General features: G+C 31.9%; 2 protein-coding genes across 2 annotated transcripts; both read left to right on the plus strand.

Moving 5' to 3' along the window:
* The first annotated feature begins 1,542 nt into the window (after positions 1-1,542).
* LOC110615656 (putative membrane peptidase YdiL) lies at positions 1,543-7,734 on the plus strand. Its single transcript, XM_021757651.2, has 10 exons — positions 1,543-1,930; positions 2,012-2,103; positions 2,277-2,384; positions 2,623-2,705; positions 3,044-3,177; positions 3,516-3,565; positions 3,722-3,814; positions 6,952-7,043; positions 7,191-7,297; positions 7,441-7,734. The coding sequence occupies exons 1-10, from the start codon at positions 1,694-1,696 to the stop codon at positions 7,480-7,482; spliced, it is 1,038 nt and encodes a 345-aa protein (XP_021613343.1). The 5' UTR covers positions 1,543-1,693; the 3' UTR covers positions 7,483-7,734.
* A 6,308-nt stretch (positions 7,735-14,042) lies between these two features.
* LOC110616129 (protein FEZ) lies at positions 14,043-15,963 on the plus strand. The gene is made up of 3 exons (XM_021758452.2): positions 14,043-14,540; positions 14,616-14,917; positions 15,029-15,963. Exons 1-3 carry the CDS (start codon positions 14,360-14,362, stop codon positions 15,782-15,784), a joined length of 1,239 nt encoding a protein of 412 aa, XP_021614144.1. The 5' UTR covers positions 14,043-14,359; the 3' UTR covers positions 15,785-15,963.
* The last annotated feature ends 2,785 nt before the right edge of the window (positions 15,964-18,748 follow it).

Genomic DNA, 18,748 nt, shown 5'->3' on the forward strand with positions numbered 1-18,748 from the left:
ATAAAATTAATGATTAATGGACCGATGGAGTTTCGCTTTCCATAGCATTAGATCATCAACACTTATCATTGATTGTTATCTGAGCTTAGCTGTCCCCCCTACGTGGTTCCTTCTATTTTATGCCATGCCACTTCTTCTTGGATGGGTTTCTATATATATATATATATATATATATATATATATATATACACACATATAAATTATCTATTAAGTATTAGTAATTTTTGTTTTTTACTCGTTTTTAAAATATTTAATATTAGATTATTGATATTCGATTTGTACCAGAATAATTTATCAAATTAAATTAATTTAAAATTTTAATTTAATTTTACATTTTTAAAAAATTAAATTATTCGATTTATTTTATTTTAATAAAAAATTTTGACTATTACTTTATCATGTATATAAAAATTAGACTTTAATTAAAATTAAAATAATTTAATTTAATATTAAAAAATTAAAAATAAAATGAAAAAAAAATAAAATTTATTAAAAAATTTAACTCATGTAGCAAGAAAATTTTGGAATTTCAAATATGGGCATTAGGTAAGGTCCAACACAAGACTGGAATTAGGCCCGGTAAATACGTCGATGGCTCCCGTTAGTTTTTTAGCCACTTAATTAAGTCAAATTAAATAATTAATATATTGTTAATTTTTTAAAATTTACTCTAAATATTATATTATTATAATTTAAAAAAATATATAATTAGTATTATAATTAAGAGTTAAAAAAACAATTTTAAAAAATATTTTATTATTTTTAACATTTTTAAATTAAATAATATTAAATATTATTTTAAATTATATTTTATATTTTATAATTAATATATTTAATATGATTATTTTTTAATAATATTTTTAAAATAATATTAAATAATAAGCATATTGGTAAATTAAAAAAAATCAATCGATAATAATTTTAATTAAAATAAAGATAAATTGATATTATAAAATTATTAAAAAATTAAAAAATAATAATAATTTAAATAGAATTTTTAAATGCATTTAATAGTTAAAAGAAAGTAATTTTATAATTTTATAAATATAAAACTAAATAAATAATGATAGAATGTATTTAGTTAAATATTAAAATATATAATTTAATTGATAAAAAATAAAAAATATAGACAAATTATAATAAAAATAAATAAATAATTTAATTTTTTTAATTTGAAACAATTTTCATTTAAAATAAAATAATATAATTGTATAAAATTTTATTTAAATTTTTTATGCAAATTAATTTAGCCAAACAATCTAATATTACGATTATTTTAATTTAGTTAAATTGAAATTAATAGCAAAAACAGAACGCAATAGCGTAAACAAATTAGATCATGAATCTTTTAAAGATAAAAAAAAAAATTATACTAAGTTTTGTTTGTTTACGGAACATATTTTTCATTATTTAATTCTAAATTAAAATTTTTTTCTTTTAATTAAATTTTTTAAATATTTTAAAAAATATATTTTTCGTAAAATATACTGAACATAAATTTAAAAATATATCCTAATATTAGAGTTTATTTATTTACGTATATCTGACAAGCCCCTCTCTGAGCTGTATCTCCAGGTTCCAGCCTTATCCTCCGCTCAGCGAGAGGTCACTCAGCCCTCTAGCTTTTCTACAAACGCACAGGCCACAGCTAAAAATTCTTGTTTCCTGGTTCTTACTAAGCAGAACCCAAATCATGGTTTCGTCTATCTTCTTGTCTGTAGCTCAATCTTCATTCTACTGTATCTCTGATTCTCCAAGGCTACCTTCGCCCAGATTATTAGCCAAACAGAGTCACCCTCTTATTATCAACAGACCAAATTCATCACTAAGCTTCGGTACCTCGCCAATATTTTCAATTCCTAAGAGAAGGTTACATTCAGTTTGCTTCTTCAATGCTCGAGAAAAATCTAATGGCAATTTTGATGGGCAGGTTTGGTTTTTCTAGCTTATTTTCATTGTTTAAGAGTTAATCTATTCTCTTATTTAGATGATAAGAATACGTGTTTCTCAGGAAGGTGGACTGGACTGGCCGATACTTAAGCGATGGGAAGTGCCTTGGCAATGGCAAACTGCTTCCTTAACCTCGCTTGCATGTGGATTAAGGTTTCCTTTTGCTGTAATTGAATATTTGATTCCCAATTTACGCATGGCTTTTATTTGGGTTTCATGTTTTTGCTAAATTGCTGTCATTATAAAATTTGAAACACTGGATGGCCTCAATTTTTTTTCTTCCTTTGATTTGGTTTTAGAGTGAAGTTAAATTTTTCGCCAGGCAGTTTTGTTTTGACAGGTTTAGCAGAGGCAGCAGCTATTCCATTACTAGGAATTAAAATTGAAGAATTAAGTTTAGATGAGAAAGCAGAGTTGCTGTTCTTGGACCAGAGGTATGGATTACTTCTCCTTGGTATTCTGTCGTTTGACAATTAGTGGCAAATCAGGAGTTCTTTAGGCAAATTTATGATAGAAATTCAGGTAATGCGTGATAATAGCTACTAGCGTAGACTAGAAACTAAGAAGTCAATGAATGTGCTCTGCTTTGATTGGTACAAATGCTGAAGTGTGGATGCAACTCTCTTTGAAGCTCTTCTTAGGTCTAAGTTTGTTTAGCTATTCTTTTTGCAGCATTACGACTGCAGTGGTACTTGGAGTTATTTATAGTATCGCAAACACCTTCCAACCACTTCCTGAAGATATGTTTCGCTATGGTACATATCTTTTAAATGTTATTCACTGCTTGTTCCTATATTTTTCCCTATGATACCGATTTTTTAAATGTTATTCACTGCTATGGTACCATCCTTGTGATGTTTGCTACACAGTCTACACTGATTTCTGTTAATTCTAAAAAGATATTAGGGTGAATTACTGCATGCTGCTTCTCTTAGTCTGAGAAGGGATGATTAGTTTTATATGCCCTTGTAATAGATAATTTGGTATCGACGTTAATGCTTCCAGTTTTTTGTTTGTTAATATCTTTTTCTTTTGTCTTCTGCTTAAGTTCTTGACTTTTTATTTTTTAATTTGATATGAGTTATTGTTTTAGATTTGAGGGAACCTTTCAATCTACAGAAGGGGTGGCTTTTGTGGGCAGTGATTGGTCTTGTGAGTGCTCTGATTGCTGTTGCATTGACAGGAGTTGCAATGTCTGCATTTAGTGGTGAGACTCCACAAAGAGAGGTTAGGAACTGGTTCTTAAGTCTTAACTTAAACCTGTTTCTGCTGTTATTATAGGCTACGGTGAAAAAAGATGGTAGTTTATTCCATATTTCAAAATTCATATGGTGCTTTTAATCTTCAAAATGCTAAGCTTAAATGTCTCATCACTATACCACAACTAACAAAATTATATACTTATCTTAGATGGAGTTGTTTAATTAAGTTTATCATGCTCCTGTGATTCCTGCGATTCAATATTCATTCCGGCATATGATTGTGAATATTAGAATTGTTTTTTTTTTTTTTGTTTTGTTTTCTATTGCAAGATAATCCTTATCATGTATATGACATTATTGCAGACTGATTCTCTTGTTCTGCTTCTTCCATTAATTGGATCTTCAAGTATCAGGTATTCAAAGAGCAGGTCTTCTATGTTGTTTATTTTAACATGCGCAAGTCGCAATGCTCTCCTATAAGAAATACTCTACCCTTCAGTATTGCCATCTGTTGATTTGAGGTTTGAAGTATTGAACAAATAACCTAATGATATGGACTGCCATTGTAGCACTGCTTGCTTGGTGGGCATTACTGGTGTCCTTGCTCCAATTCTAGAAGAGACTGTTTTTCGAGGATTTTTCATGGTGTCTCTGACGAAGTGGTATTGTTCTGTCTGATTCTGGAAATAAGCATTCTATTTTAATATTGATAAAATCATAGCTTATTGTTATCCTGTGAATGTATTCTTTGCATGATCCACTCAATATAAGGATACAAGTACATGTACCTTCATGTGCGTGGATGTGGAGTCGGAATTGGAAATTTGGAATTGCTCCATGCCAGAATATGAGAACCTGGAAGCTAAATTTAGTATCACGAGCATTTTTTTTTGGTATCTTCATTTGGTTAGATATTTAAACCTAGTTGACGAATTTTTGTAGGTTCTGACATTCACATAAACTTCAAAAAGAATTCAGTAGAAATTGAAAGTACAAATGTGAATTAAATTTTAGGTAGAAGGAGATGGAATAAGTTAAACTAATGTTTCATGATCAACGTAACATTTTGAAAGAAAGTGATATTAGATAGGGAAAATGACATTTTCATCCATACATTATGTCATAATTAAGACTTCATTCCATGTGTTTTGAGAATAGATGATTAGGTCCCTAAGTTTGCTTTTGTTAACATTAGGTTCCTCCGGCCACTTTAATGTCTAATGGCTGTTTATTCAGCAAACAAAGCTGATATACCCGTAATGAGATGAGGGAAAATAAGGGAAATTTGATTCTTTTTCTATTTCTCTCTCTTGCTATTGCAAACTCTCCTTCATTTTTTGTGCTGCTGAAAATGGCCATAAACCAGTGACCCTCCCAAAATCACATCACCTCTAGACCACCGCCATAATACTTGTGGATCCTCCTCACCTGAGTTGCTTCTTCTTGTCAAGACAGGAGAAAACCTCATCCAGGCTCGATCATCTCCTCCCACGGCAACATGTAGGCTCTTTCAGATGTGTCTCCTCTCTCCTTCTCCCTGTTTTTTCTTTCCCGATCAATTCCATGAGTTCTTCCTCTCCCTGGAGACATTTCTCAATCTTGAAATGGGTAGGCTGCAATGGGATGTTTATCTTCTTTCAATTCTAAGGCTGTCGTTTGAAACTGGCATTCTAGGTCTATTTTCTAACAATTTTGACTTCCCTTGAACTTCGGGGGTTAAACAATGGAATGCAAAAAGGGGAAGGTGGCTCATGGAAGTAGGAAAGGGGGAGGCGTCTCATGGCAGTACCAGAGTTGGCCATGGAGTTGTAGATTTGTTTGGTTTGGAGTTGTAATTTGGGTTTATGGAGTTGTCATCTTCCCCTTAATTTTGGGGGTAAACAATCAAGTGCCAAAAGGGGAAGGTGGGTGAGGAGTTAAGAGAGGGGGAGGTATCTCATGTCAGTTGCAGTGTTGGCTATATGGAGTTGCAAATTTTGGTTTGAGTTGGAATTGCAATTTTGGTGTATTTGATGCTTATAAGATAGGAAAAATGTGTTTGCCAAAGCAAAACTTGCCCCATCTGAATTTTTTTAAGCTTGCTATCTCTCTCAGTTAGCTTTCTTCTTCAATTTTTTTCAGTTTTTGTTTTGTTTACAAGTATTTATTTTTGTTATGCAATATATAATGAGATTGCAATGGATTTTTGTTCATGGATTAGATTATGATTGATTGGTTCCTTTCAAATTATTGCATTTGTTGTGGTTCCTAATTGTATTGATACATAATTTTTTTTGTCTTTGGATCCAGAGGTGTCTACGTTCGGAGGGAGGGAGGCCATTGTTTGCTTGATTGTCCTGATTCCCTCTTTATCGTTTATTTGCTCTGTTTTTTATTTGGTAAAATTAAAGGAATTGAATTTGGATAAGCAAATGAGAGAGAGAGAGAGAGAGAGAGAGAGAGAGGTAAAAGGAGCAAGGAGATGGAGATAGAGGGGAGGAGAGACAAAAATGGGATGGAGGGAGATAGACTGGAGAGGGGAGAGGGACAGAAGGATAAGGGTATTATAGGTTAGTTCCATTATAACTGACCAGTTCTCCCAAATCTACAAATCCCATTCATGACGCTTCATTTTAATCATTACAAAAACATAAGCTTCCATACTACAGAATCAAATTACAGAATTTACATTTACAATCTCCATAAGGATTTTAATCAGATAATTCCTAAATGACCATAAAATCAAACCAAAAAACATGTGAAACAAGATTTGTTATGGGTCGATGCAATGTATATGAACTTCACGAAGTTAAATGGTGGAATATTCAACATTAATTAGCTGGGTGAGGATTACTCGAGCTTATGTCTGAAGTGTACACAAAATTAACTTGGGATGGAGGGAGATAGACTGGAGAGGGGAGAGGGACAGAAGGATGAGGGTATTATAGGTTAGTTCCATTATAACTGACCAGTTCTCCCAAATCTACAAATCCCATTCATGACGCTTCATTTTACTCATTACAAAAACATAAGCTTCCATTCTACAGAATCAAATTACAAAATTTACATTTACAATCTCCATAAGGATTTTAATCAGATAATTCCTAAATGACCATAAAATCAAACAAAAAAAAAAGTGAAACAAGATTTGTTATGGGTCGATGCAATGTATATGAACTTCACGAAGTTAAATGGTGGAATATTCAACATTAAATAGCTGGGTGAGGATTACTCGAGCTTATGTCTGAAGTGTATACAAAATTAACTTGTTGGAATCCTGATTCATTTTGAATTTTCCAGATTTAATATTATGCTACTGCCTGTTGTTACTATCTGTAATCAATAATCATAATTTTGCTTGGGAAAATGACCACAAATGTTTGCATCCATGTTTCTACCTCAAGGAGTTTAGCTATTTTGAGTTTGATTTTTTATAGGATTCTTCCTTAGATAATTGTTGCCAACCATTTTGTTCTGAACTGTGTTTATGCCATTGTATTGTTAAAATATGGAGTCTAATAATATATTATGGACTGTACACCATGCCCTACTGTCGCAGATCCGCCGGGGGTGTGTCTCCAGGGCGAATTTTTTTGAGGGCTATTTTGTCTTTTTGTATTTTCTTTGGACATATAAATATATAATATTTTCCTAGTGTATTCTGTTTCAAAACTCACAGAGAAAGAAAAGTCTAGCTGTTGTGGACGTAATCAAATTGGTGAACCACGTTAAATTTATGTTTTAATTTCTTTTCATACTTATTTTTTAGATTGTGTGATTGTTCGATTCTCAACACATATATTCTCAAATTTTTCTGCAGGGTGCCTACGCCAATTTCTGTTCTAATTAGTGCCGCGGTATTTGCAATAGCACATCTAACCCCTGGAGAGTTTCCCCAGCTATTTGTGTTAGGTAACATGTTTACACTGACTATATTTTCTATTTATAATTATCCATTACATTCTTCAATATCATTTTAAGCTGTGGCTTTCCAAGGTATAGATACCTAGTTTTGTCCTTCATTTTTGGAGAAATCAAAAGAATTTTATTCCTGTCCAGGGATTATTCTTGGATTTTCATATGCTCAAACTCGCAACCTTGTAACCCCAATTACAATTCATGCTTTCTGGAACTCAGGAGTGATCCTAATTCTCACCTTTCTTCAGGTATGTTACTTCCTTTTCATAAGTATTTTCTTTGCTTGATGGGTCTAAACTGGCATTTTATAGTTTCTGATTTTGTTGGGGCAAATGAAGTGTTGAGTCCGGGAAAGAATGCTTCTGCTTATTTTGGTTGTTTATATGTACAGCTCCAAGGATATGATATCAAGGAAATATTGCAGGCAACCTGACAGTAGCAGAGTTCCGTTACACATCAGTAAGGAACCTTTGTTCAATCAGTGCGTATTTCTAGCATACCATTATATTTCTTTTTCGATTACCTTGTTCAAGTGGTTTAGAAAAAGAGAAAAGGTGCAGGAGGATACATATGCAAAGTTGATTAGTTAGTCTTAGATGTATGATTAGGAGAATAACACAACTTCTTTGGCAGGATTTTGTTACTTAAACTTTGTGTTTTCAAAAAGCTTCATTCTATTTGGATAGTTTATATGTGTTATCACATTCATTTTCTTCTTGATGGATCAAACAGGTTGGTTTTATATACCTTCGTTTGGTATGATTATTTTACAAAAGAGAAATTCAAATAAATTCTTGTAAAATCATATAAAATTTTAAATGTTTTTAAAACGAAAAATTTTCAAATTAAAGTGAATTGAATTCTTCCTTTCCAATTAAGAAAATCAATTGAATTAAATTCTTGCAAAATACTTGATCTTAAAGAGATGGATAATGACTAGTATCTTGTCCTCTTATAAAAGCTACCTAGTGCTGTGGCAAGTCTCAGGTTTTGTGGTATGAATATGGATTATTGTTCTGTTAGCCTTGCAGCTTGCAATCATTTAATCAAGTTTATTCCAATATAATAAATCGCATCTGTACAGTATTCTCAATGTATTATACTACACTACCTTTTTTTGAGCTTTTTCCCCCTTCACCTTAAATATACATTTAATGAACAATAAAATAAATATTAGGATTCTAAATCACGCCAATTGAACATTTTTTTAGTGAGAAATTTTTTAACTTTTCGTTTAGCATAACTCTTTTTGCTGAAATAAAATTTAAATAATTTTTATAAAATTGTACAAGATTTTAATTTTTGTTAAAATAAAATTTTAAGTTAAAAATACTTAATTTTTTTTATTTTAAATAAAAGAATTACTAAAAAAGAAATTAATTAAATTAAATTTTTGTGATATTTTTTATTTTTGAAGGGTTATAGATTTGGATAATATAATAACTCTTGCAAATTAAATTCACTAAGAATTTAGGAGTTTTCAATTTTTCAAGATGGTAAATGACTGATTGTTTTGAGCTATTCAAACTTTATCTCTGTTCTGAAAAAATCTGTTTGATACTACGATGAATTTAGGTTAAACTTACATATTGTATGTTCTTAAAATTTTAAAGTACGTTTAAAAAAAAAAAAATTTATCGGTAAACGTTTAGGGACGTGCATAAACCTTTGTAATTTAAAGTTTTTAAAAACACAATTATACTATCATAATGTGATTATATAAGATTTTATATATATTTTTTACTTTTTTTTCATTATTTTGTTCATATTTCCTTTTTTTATGTAAATTTTAAGAATAATTAATGTATTTAGCTTTAATATTATTTATTAATTTTAATATTATATAATAATATATTTTTTTAAAGCAAAATTACTGATTGTATTAATAAAATTTTATCAAATAAAGAGAGATACCATCGGAAACAGAGACACGATTATACTTGATAGATTCTCTAGTCAAAGTATGAGCAGTTAGAGTAGTATTAACAGAAATATCAATTGTAGAGTCTAATAAAAATTTACAATTATTCAAAATTAAACTCTTATATAAGATAATTTGGCAAAAATATTTCTCAATTGCTTGTCTAAATCCTTGCATACGATAATTTACCAAAAATACTTCTCCTTCTTTCTCATCTCTCGAGTATAAATTATTAAAGTTTTCAGAATAAAGTCACGGAAGGGAGTTTTTAGGAAATAAAACTCGAATAAGGTTTCAAGACTGACGTCGTCGTTGCGATTCCAGAAACCTATAATAACTAATAAACCTCCATTGAACGTTACCTTCTGAAACAACTGAATCAATAAAATTTGAAGAAAAGTCAACCACACAAACAGACTTATGACTCTTCCACATTAATGAAAGACCTCCTAATATTTGTCTATTGACTGAGAAGTAACCATCAAATTTCATATGAGAACTAAGAGTTTTTATTTTCATCAAAAATAAAATATTCGGCTTGTAACTAGAAATTAAATCCTTAAATGCAATAACTGTCCGAAGATTGCCGCCATAAATTTGTCAAAAGAATCTGCATATTCTGAAAATTGATTGGATTGTACATGAGAAATATATCTACTATACAAAAATCATAAGTGATGATCAAAATATCTTTTGAATTCTTAATAGGGACAACATATTTTTTTTATCGATAATCAATTGACGCAAATCGCCTTTCATGAAAAAGGAAAAAGAAGAGGTTAAATTTAAAGAAGAGAAAAAGGCGATAGTATCGAACCATAAAGGAATCACAGAGAAAAATTTGCGTGAAAGTAAATTATCATTTATACTATATAATAATATTAAAATCCCATTTAAAAAGAGCTCATAAATGAACTTGTTAACAAGTTCATTATTTAAACCGTAAAATTGTCTTTTAACTAAACCAGTTTTTTTTTTTTTTTTAGAATATAAAAAGGTATCATTGATATGAAGGGAAATACAAACTCAATGAGCCAAGAAAATATATATACATAAAATCCAAGCCCAAATACAATAGAACTAGCCCAAAATAACCCCAAAAAATTTGGGTACTTGACCCACAACAGAGACCCAATTGGTAGAACCACTGAAGCGCGCTACAAGCTTCATTGGATGCTTATCGGCTGAAAAGGAAAATCCAGCTTATGAACACCTAGTTCTTTGAGCAATGATTGGTGAAGGTATATAAGCTTCGTATCTATCCAAAAGCATTCAAAAGAAAAACTCCTCAGAAACAGTCAGGATCGGCTCCATTCGTTTCAAAGCATGCAAAGACAAAGGAGGAGTATAGAGTTAACGATGTAAATAAATTAAACTCTTCGTGAGTTATTCAAGATTCACTTTGATAAAAACTTAATCGAATTCGACTTAATTTCTAAATGAGTCAAGTTCAAACTTAATTTTTTAGATTGAGCTTCATAGTATTCGACTAATTAAAATTTGTGAGTTCGGCTAGTTCATAAGCAGACTTGCGAACATGTTCATGAATAATCTCGTTAAACAGGCCAAAATTAATATTGTAAGAAGAATAAATTCAAATTCTGCATATATTTTCATAAGTTAAATTTAAATTTTCTAAAATTCAGATTTATATAGTTTAATTACACTATTCAAACTTATTAGTATTCGAACTATTAAAATTTAAGAGTTTATTCTTTATAAATTTGTAAACTAATTTGCATATATATTTATTTAACTAAAATTATTTAATTTTAAATTAAAATATATTATATATATAAATAATTGAATTGTTCGTAAACTATATTAATACTCGGTTCGAATTCGAAATGTAAAGTTGGAGCTTGAAAAAAATTTAACAAACCAAACTTAAAGTCTTCAAAGTTTGGTTCAGTTACACTCCTATTTAGAGTAGCGTAAAACAAAGTAGATATAGATATTCTTTAAAAGACAACCCACGAAAAGAAATCCACGTTTACTCTAAAACATACAAAATTCCAAACAAAGAGCTTTAAGGAGAGAGATTGAGGAGGAGATAGAGCCTAAGTCTCTCAATCTCACGTAGCCGAAGGGAGTACCATTAAAGAAACCTCAACTAGCACTTACACTCTTAATGGATACCTCCAATTCAATAAGTACTAGATTAAAAGCTAGTTATGAAGCCAACAAATAAACAGGTAAATATATAAAAAAGAGACCCTCTCAAACTAGATCTAAATTTATATATATATCCTATTTTAAAAGAAAAGATGAATAAATTATTTTTAAATTAAGGAGTAAACTTTTTCGACTCGTTAGAGAAGAAAAGCCGTAACGTCAGTAAAAAAAGAAACAACCCAAGGAAAAAGCATAAGTCATGATAAAAAAAAAAAGAATCAACTTATTGTAGTAGTTTGATTAAATTCAATATTTTTAATTTAATTAATTTTAAATTTTTTTAAAACTTAATTTCACAATGTTCTTTTTCCACCACCATGGAATTTTGCAACAAGTAGGGTTGAATTTTGAGTTAATAAGTCGTATAGCATTAAATAACTTCATTTAATTGTTGTGAAACCAAAATAATGAAGGTTGAAGAAATGGAGGAGAAAGGATTGGGGTGAAGAAATATAATGTAAAATTCAATTAAGAGCTTAATTAATCGGACTTGAAACTTACATTATTGTAGTTAGCAAAGAGGGGTTAATGTTTCACGTAGAAAGAGGTAGAGAAGATTGTGTTTGAAGAGTTTGACCATTTTTTTTATAGCTTTAATTACACGTTTGGGTTGGGTAGCAAACCCTAGGTCAAGCAACAGACAAAAATGGCTCCAACCGAGGGCTACATTTTGGGAGTTTCACTGAATTTGGAGTCCCAAGTTTCGCATTTGACTCTCTCACCTTACCCATTAATTTCATGGCCCTTTTCTTTTTTTCTTTTTGTTTCCTCAAAATTTTCATGGCCCTTTCACTACTTGTTTTGCTTTTTTTTTTTTTTTTAAATTTTTTTTTTTAAAAACTAGTTCTTTTGCTTAACCAACCACTACTTGGCAATTTTTTTAGACATGCCTCCATAGAGGGTGCTATCCTATTTGAAAAAGGGAGTGAAATTTTGATTAAAAAAACTCAAAATCGAAATTAAACATTTTTTTAAAAGATTAAATGCCTTTGATCAATGCAACTTAGCAATACTTAGTGTGAAGAAGTAGACTATAAATTAAATTTATGTAGTACTCCTTTCTTCCATTTTAAAGTGGTATTTAAGATTTTTCGTATAACGATTAAGATAATAAATAATTTTATTTTTATAAAAAAATAATTAATTAAATACTTTTATAGTATATTTCTTATATTTATAGAGAAATGTGGTATGAGGGAAAAAAAAATAGATGCTGAGAATTATATAGACTAAGTGATAAAGTTGAAAAAAATAATTTTTTTTGAATTTTTAAAAATATCACTAAGTGAAACAAATTAAAATTTTTTTTAATATATACCTCAAAGTGGACGAAGAGAAAATAAAATTAATGATGCTAAGGGTTCGAAAAAAGAAAAAGGCCCGGTGAAGATTTCTAGTTTCTATGAGGATTAATTTCATCAGCTCCAGATTAAAAATTTTTAACAATGAGTGAATTTTTTTCTTTTTAATTACTAATTTAATATATCTATATATATATTAGAAAATTAATTAAAAACAATCAAATTGTATTTTTATTTAAATATAATTTTAATTAATTATTAAAATTAAAATTAGATAAGCAATCAAATTGTATTTTTATTAAAACCCTTCTCTCATTATTTGAACTATTTATGTGAAAACAACTAAAACCAGCTGCTGCTTAGGGCTCAAGGTTTACTCTCATGTGAAACCAATATTAAATCTTGTACTATTTGATTGCAGTTAAAATATTAAAACATGAATTTCAGTTAATCAACATTAAATTTAATTAATAATTTAAGTTTTGATTCAATTATCTATAAAATCGGTGATTAAACTATTTAAAATTTATTTAATAATATATTTTATGATTTTTATTGATAATAGATATTATTTTTATTAATAATACACATAAATATATGTGATTTAAAAGAAAAACAAATAATAAAATATTATTCAGATATATCAATTCATGTATATATTCTTAATACGTAAGATTAATATTTTAAATTTTTATTACAAATTTAAGGATTAAATGTGGTAGTTTATTAAAAATTAAAATTTTCAGACAGCAATCCTTACCAACTCCTTGAGTCCATGACAGACTTTAGATGTGATTAGGGTTCAAAATGGAACAGAAATTTCTGTATTATAGTCAATGAACCCAAAGTCAAGAATATACAGAATGGTGATTGACAAATGGGTTGCCCGTTCTCTCTCAAAAGGGTCAACACAGATGCCCTAACAATGTCCTAAAAGGGCAGGCGTGGTCCCCTTCGGGCACTTCAGCTTCAAGACTTCACATCACACGGTTGCATGGTAGTATCTGCAAATAATACAAATTATAAATGAAATATCAATCTGACAAGTTCAGTAGAATAGAAGATGAGGGAATGGAATAGAAGCCGGATTTTCGGATTCTGAGATTCTAAATCACTTCTTTAATCTTAAATTAATCTTTTAGGAATTTCACATTTGAATATAATTTTAAGTTTATGTCTTGGAAGTTGGTTCAGGTCCACTTACCAATCTGTAATTCAAACAAAGACCAAATATAAATTTTTTATATATGTGGTTTTCTTTGTCTTGATTTGCAGTTGATAGAGAAAAACTCTCATGGGATCAATGTGATTAATGGGATATTAATAAAAAAATAAACTTGGTTTAGTATCCCAATGTTTAGCTGCTAATTTTGAGTTTCTTGAGATTCCTCAATTTGGATTAAACAAAAAGAAAAACCTTAATGGATTCATTAAGGTTTCATCAAGTGGTGTAAGAAACATTAAGAGAAGTCTTGAACTCAAAAATCCAATTTCTTGACTTGGGGTTTTTTTTTTCTTGGTTGTTGTTCTATCAAGAGCTTTGCCATTAGAGCTTCCCTTGTGAGCCAACGCGATCCTCGCAAAACACACACACTCTTTCTTTTAAAGTCACCAGAAAAGGCGGCTGATCCTTCGGAGGCAGAACCCTTCTCGGGAAGCATATATTGCCTTCAAATTAAGTGAATACTGATTCATTGTCAACTTGCTAGCTCTCGCTTTCACTTCACTTCTCTTCTGAAATCTGTGCTCCCTAGGGTTTGCTTTTCACTGTTTGAATCTCTGTCTTCTTCCACTTAGAAAGCAGCTCTCTACTTTTGCACTTCTGGGTTTCGTTTATTTTGGTTTCTAGTTCATTTTTGCAACAAAATTTTGAGATTGGAGCTTGTTGATCTAAGAGGGAGAGATAGAGAGACATGGATGAGAGAAATGATGTTGATAAGATAGACGAAGTGATGTTACCAGGGTTTAGATTTCACCCAACAGATGAGGAGCTTGTAGGGTTTTATCTGAAGAGGAAGATTCAACAGCGGCCTCTCTCGATCGAGCTTATCAAGCAACTTGACATCTACAAATACGATCCCTGGGATCTTCCAAGTAAGATAAACTTCTACTATATATCCCATGTTTTACGACCAAAACTGGTTACTTATGTTTAGTTTCTGTATGCAGAGTTAGCAACGACTGGAGAAAAGGAGTGGTATTTCTACTGCCCCAGGGACAGGAAATATAGAAATAGCGCAAGGCCTAATAGGGTTACCGGAGCTGGGTTTTGGAAAGCCACCGGAACCGACAGGCCTATTTACTCGTCAGAAGGGAACAAGTGCATTGGCTTGAAGAAATCCCTTGTTTTCTATAAAGGTAGAGCTGCCAAAGGGATCAAAACAGATTGGATGATGCATGAGTTTCGGTTGCCTTGTCTCGCAGACTCTGCACCACCCAAGAGATTCATCGACAAAACCATTCCTGCCAATGTAAAGTATTTAGTTTCCAAGTAATCTGAAAATATAGATCATGTTATACAGTTCATTATCATTATTAAGATTCAGATTTTGATAATTACATCTTAATCTTTGGACTTGCAGGACTCATGGGCAATATGCAGGATATTCAAGAAAACAAACTCCACAGCACAAAGAGCTCTGTCAAATCCTTGGGTTTCTCCACTACCTGAACCTTCAGCTTCTTCTTTAATTTCCAAAGGCTCACAAACTAGTCATCATCACTTTAGTTCACAAAACATGCCACTCGCAACAGAAACCAGTACAGGCATCCAGTTGAACTACAACAATCATGAGATACAACACTCGTCTATTACTAGTTTCTCTCCTTCAGACTTTTCCTCCTTCAAGCCCGTGAATCATAACAGTTCATTGCCAATCAAACTCTCTCACCATCTTCCCATTTCAAACGGAGATCTGACTAACAATTTTTTCTTTTCTCCCATTGAAACACTAGCTCCTGCAAAATGCACTGTTGATGTTTCTTCTGTGCTGTTAAACATGTCTTCCTCAATGCTTGAAGATATTGGATATCATAAGGTAGCCACAGATAGTAGCTTAGACTTTGCAGGGCCACAAGATCATTGCAATGGCTTCTCATTAACTTGTTTGCCCCAAGTGATGCAAGTGAATGCTGGCAATGGAGATGATCATGCACCGATGAAGAATCCGAACGCGACACATATCAATGATCAATGGGAGACAGTCCCTTCTATTGGATTTCCCTTCAGTTTGCCTATGAGTATGGGCGATACATGGAAGCCAAACTTGGTTTGGGATTCTTCCTCATGTTCTAGTGAGATGTCCACAAGTTTTTCCACAGCTGAGTGTTATACTTGAGGACATTACTATATAGTTAAATCAAGTAGTACGTAGTTCAAAGTTTTTATGTTTAAAAAGAAAAAAGAGAATTATTCTGTTTAAATTAAAATATAGAATTTTGTTGCCTTAGAACTTTAGAACTTTGTAACAAATCTGAATCCAAAATTTTCAGCAATTAATGGTTTTTTTTTTTTTAACAGCAATGCTAATTTGTACTAAACCTACCCAGCTGATATTATGAGCAGTTCATCTGTAATCACTTTAAACAAGGCAAGTTCACCAAATACAGATAATCATTGCTAGATGATCTTTAGGTAATGGCTAATAAAGGAAGTGGACATGTTGTTATCTTCCAAGTGTGTGGTTCAGCCTAAGGCTATGAGAACATGAAGGATAAAAGTTATATGTATTGGTTTTAATTCATTGATATTGAAGTTGTTTTCAGATCTTCGAGATTTCAAATTCGAACTTAATGGAATCAACTTTCAAGTTCATTTCTTCTTGAGATATTGGTTGTAATAAATCAATTAAGGTTGCCCTTTTCTTGCAGTAACAGTACCAATGTAAAAGCCTCACCTTTTATTCTATTGCTTCATGTTTGATAATTGAGATTTTCTAACTATATATATATATATGAGTTCTCCTTCCAAAATCTTTAGTTTTTTTTTTTTTTTTTGTAAGCGATGCCTGCTGAATTTCTTCACCCCGGTTTATGGCCAGACCCATGACAATAGTCCATTATCTGGAGGCCTTCAAGTCTCCCACATGAACCAGGTCCGGCCCATCAAACAAATCCTATCTGGACTCAACTTTAATCCAATCTTTGGGTCCAGCTCAGAATCAAGAAGGGGATCGACCCATCCGCCTTGTGGGTCCATCCACATGCGCGCCCGGGAGAAATCAGAGGCCGTTACGCATGGGGCAGGAATCTGATATTCTCGTACGATTATATCAGTATGGCAAATACAAGTGGCCCAATGGAAGCCAGACCACGTCACTGACAAACAACGGAAACAGATAAAAGGAAGAAACATTCTCTTCTTGGGGGCCTAAGTTTTTTCTAAATTCAAAAACTCACTGTAAAACCATATTTTCTGGATCTCAGATCATCAGTAAGCATTTAAAAAATTAAAGTTGATCCATGAAAGTCAATAGTTTATATATGAAACATGTCTTTCAAATAAATTATTTTTCAAAATACAAATTATTTTCTACTACTCTTGATTTATATTATTAAAAAATAAAGGGTATTTAATGCAAATAATATATAGGAAATGTAATAATATTGATTTTTAAAATTTAAATTACTTTTTCAGTAGTATTTAATAAATTAATTTTAATCTCAATCCTAAATAGTCTTTGAAAAATATAGGATCTCAAATTATTTCCATGTAATAAAAGATTCGAGTCTTTTTGCCCCAAGCATTTGACCGTTGTTTTTCAAATAATTTATTTTTCTCCTTAAAATAACCCTATAAAAGGCTGAAAGGAACCATGAAACGCAGAGAAGGAACGAAAATGGAGAAGCAGCAAAGTGAAGTCGGACATGGGCTGATGCTGATAGCCCTTAAAACTCAAGGAAGGGCATAAACCTACGAGTACATATTTTTTAAGAAAATAATAGAGGCTAGACCAGATGTTATAGTAAAGAGGGTTCAGCACTCCATTGAAAAGACCACCCGTAGTTGTAAGGCTCAATTTCAATGAGTTCCAGTACACGTTAAACTATTAAATCTCCCAACAAGTAATAGGAGAATAGAAGATGGAAACGGGAAAGCAAGTCGAAGAAACGAGCCAGCAACTCGAGCAAGAGGCAGGATAGCAGAAGCAAGGGAATTCATTGAGAATGATAGAGCTGGAAGTTACTTTTTCGAACCCGTAGAAAGGTTGGAGAGTAAAGAGTTAGAAAGAAACTACCACCTGGAGGAAAAAGCCTAGAAGGGAAGACACTGATGTAGATTGGAAGTTAGAGAGACTGAAAGAACAATTATTGACAGAGCTGGAGGCACGAGACAACAATAGTCCCCTACTGCCAACCTCATCACTGTTTGTAAGACGGATTCAACAAGAAACAATACCAAAAAAGTTCATGATACCAACCTTGACAATCTATGACAGGACGAAAAATCCCCAGGAGCATGTTTTGAACAACAAGACGTTCATGGAGTTGCAGACTCACTCGGATGCCCTGATGTGTAAGGTCTTTCCAACCACCTTAACAGGACCAGCCCGAGCATGGTTCAACAGTCTGAAGTCGGGGAGCATCAGGAACTTTATAGACCTAGCAAACATATTTATCAGCAAATTCATTGTCGGAGTTCCTGCGGAGAGAGTTTCTAAAGAAGTATGACATCTGTCAAAGGTTCGCCAATGCAATCAACAGCCTGGCTATGCCACAGTCAAATATATCAAGTCCATGGCCATTCTTGCAATGGGGGATAGACATTCTGGGACCATTCTCTAAGACTGTGGGGCAGAAGAAACTTGTGATCGTAACCGTGAAATATTTCTCCAAGTGGCCTGAGGCAGAAGTTGTGCCCACCATCATAGCTCGAAAAGTGATAGATTTTGTATGGGACAACATCATCTGCCTGTTTGGGATACCCAGGACGCTCATATCGGACAATGGAAAGCAATTCAATTGCAACTCTTTCCAGAATTTTACAAGAAACACGGGGATAAGGCATAAGTTTTCCTCAGTAGCTCATCTACAGACAAATGGCCAAATCGAGATGACGAATTGAGCTATCCTTCAAGGGCTGAAGAAATGGTTAGACAGTGCTAAAAAGAACTAGGCATCCAAGCTGCATAGCATTCTGTGGGTATTTTGGACTACACCTCGGATACCGATAGGGGAGACCCCATTCGCACTAGCATTTGGGACAGAAGCCGTAGTTCCCATAGAGCTGAAAATCTCTACACATCGGGTTCAGTTTAATGATAAAACCTCAATGGTGAAAAACTAAGAAGTAACTTGGACGC

This window comes from Manihot esculenta, chromosome 5 (assembly GCF_001659605.2).
Source record: "Manihot esculenta cultivar AM560-2 chromosome 5, M.esculenta_v8, whole genome shotgun sequence".
Taxonomy (NCBI): domain Eukaryota; kingdom Viridiplantae; phylum Streptophyta; class Magnoliopsida; order Malpighiales; family Euphorbiaceae; genus Manihot; species Manihot esculenta.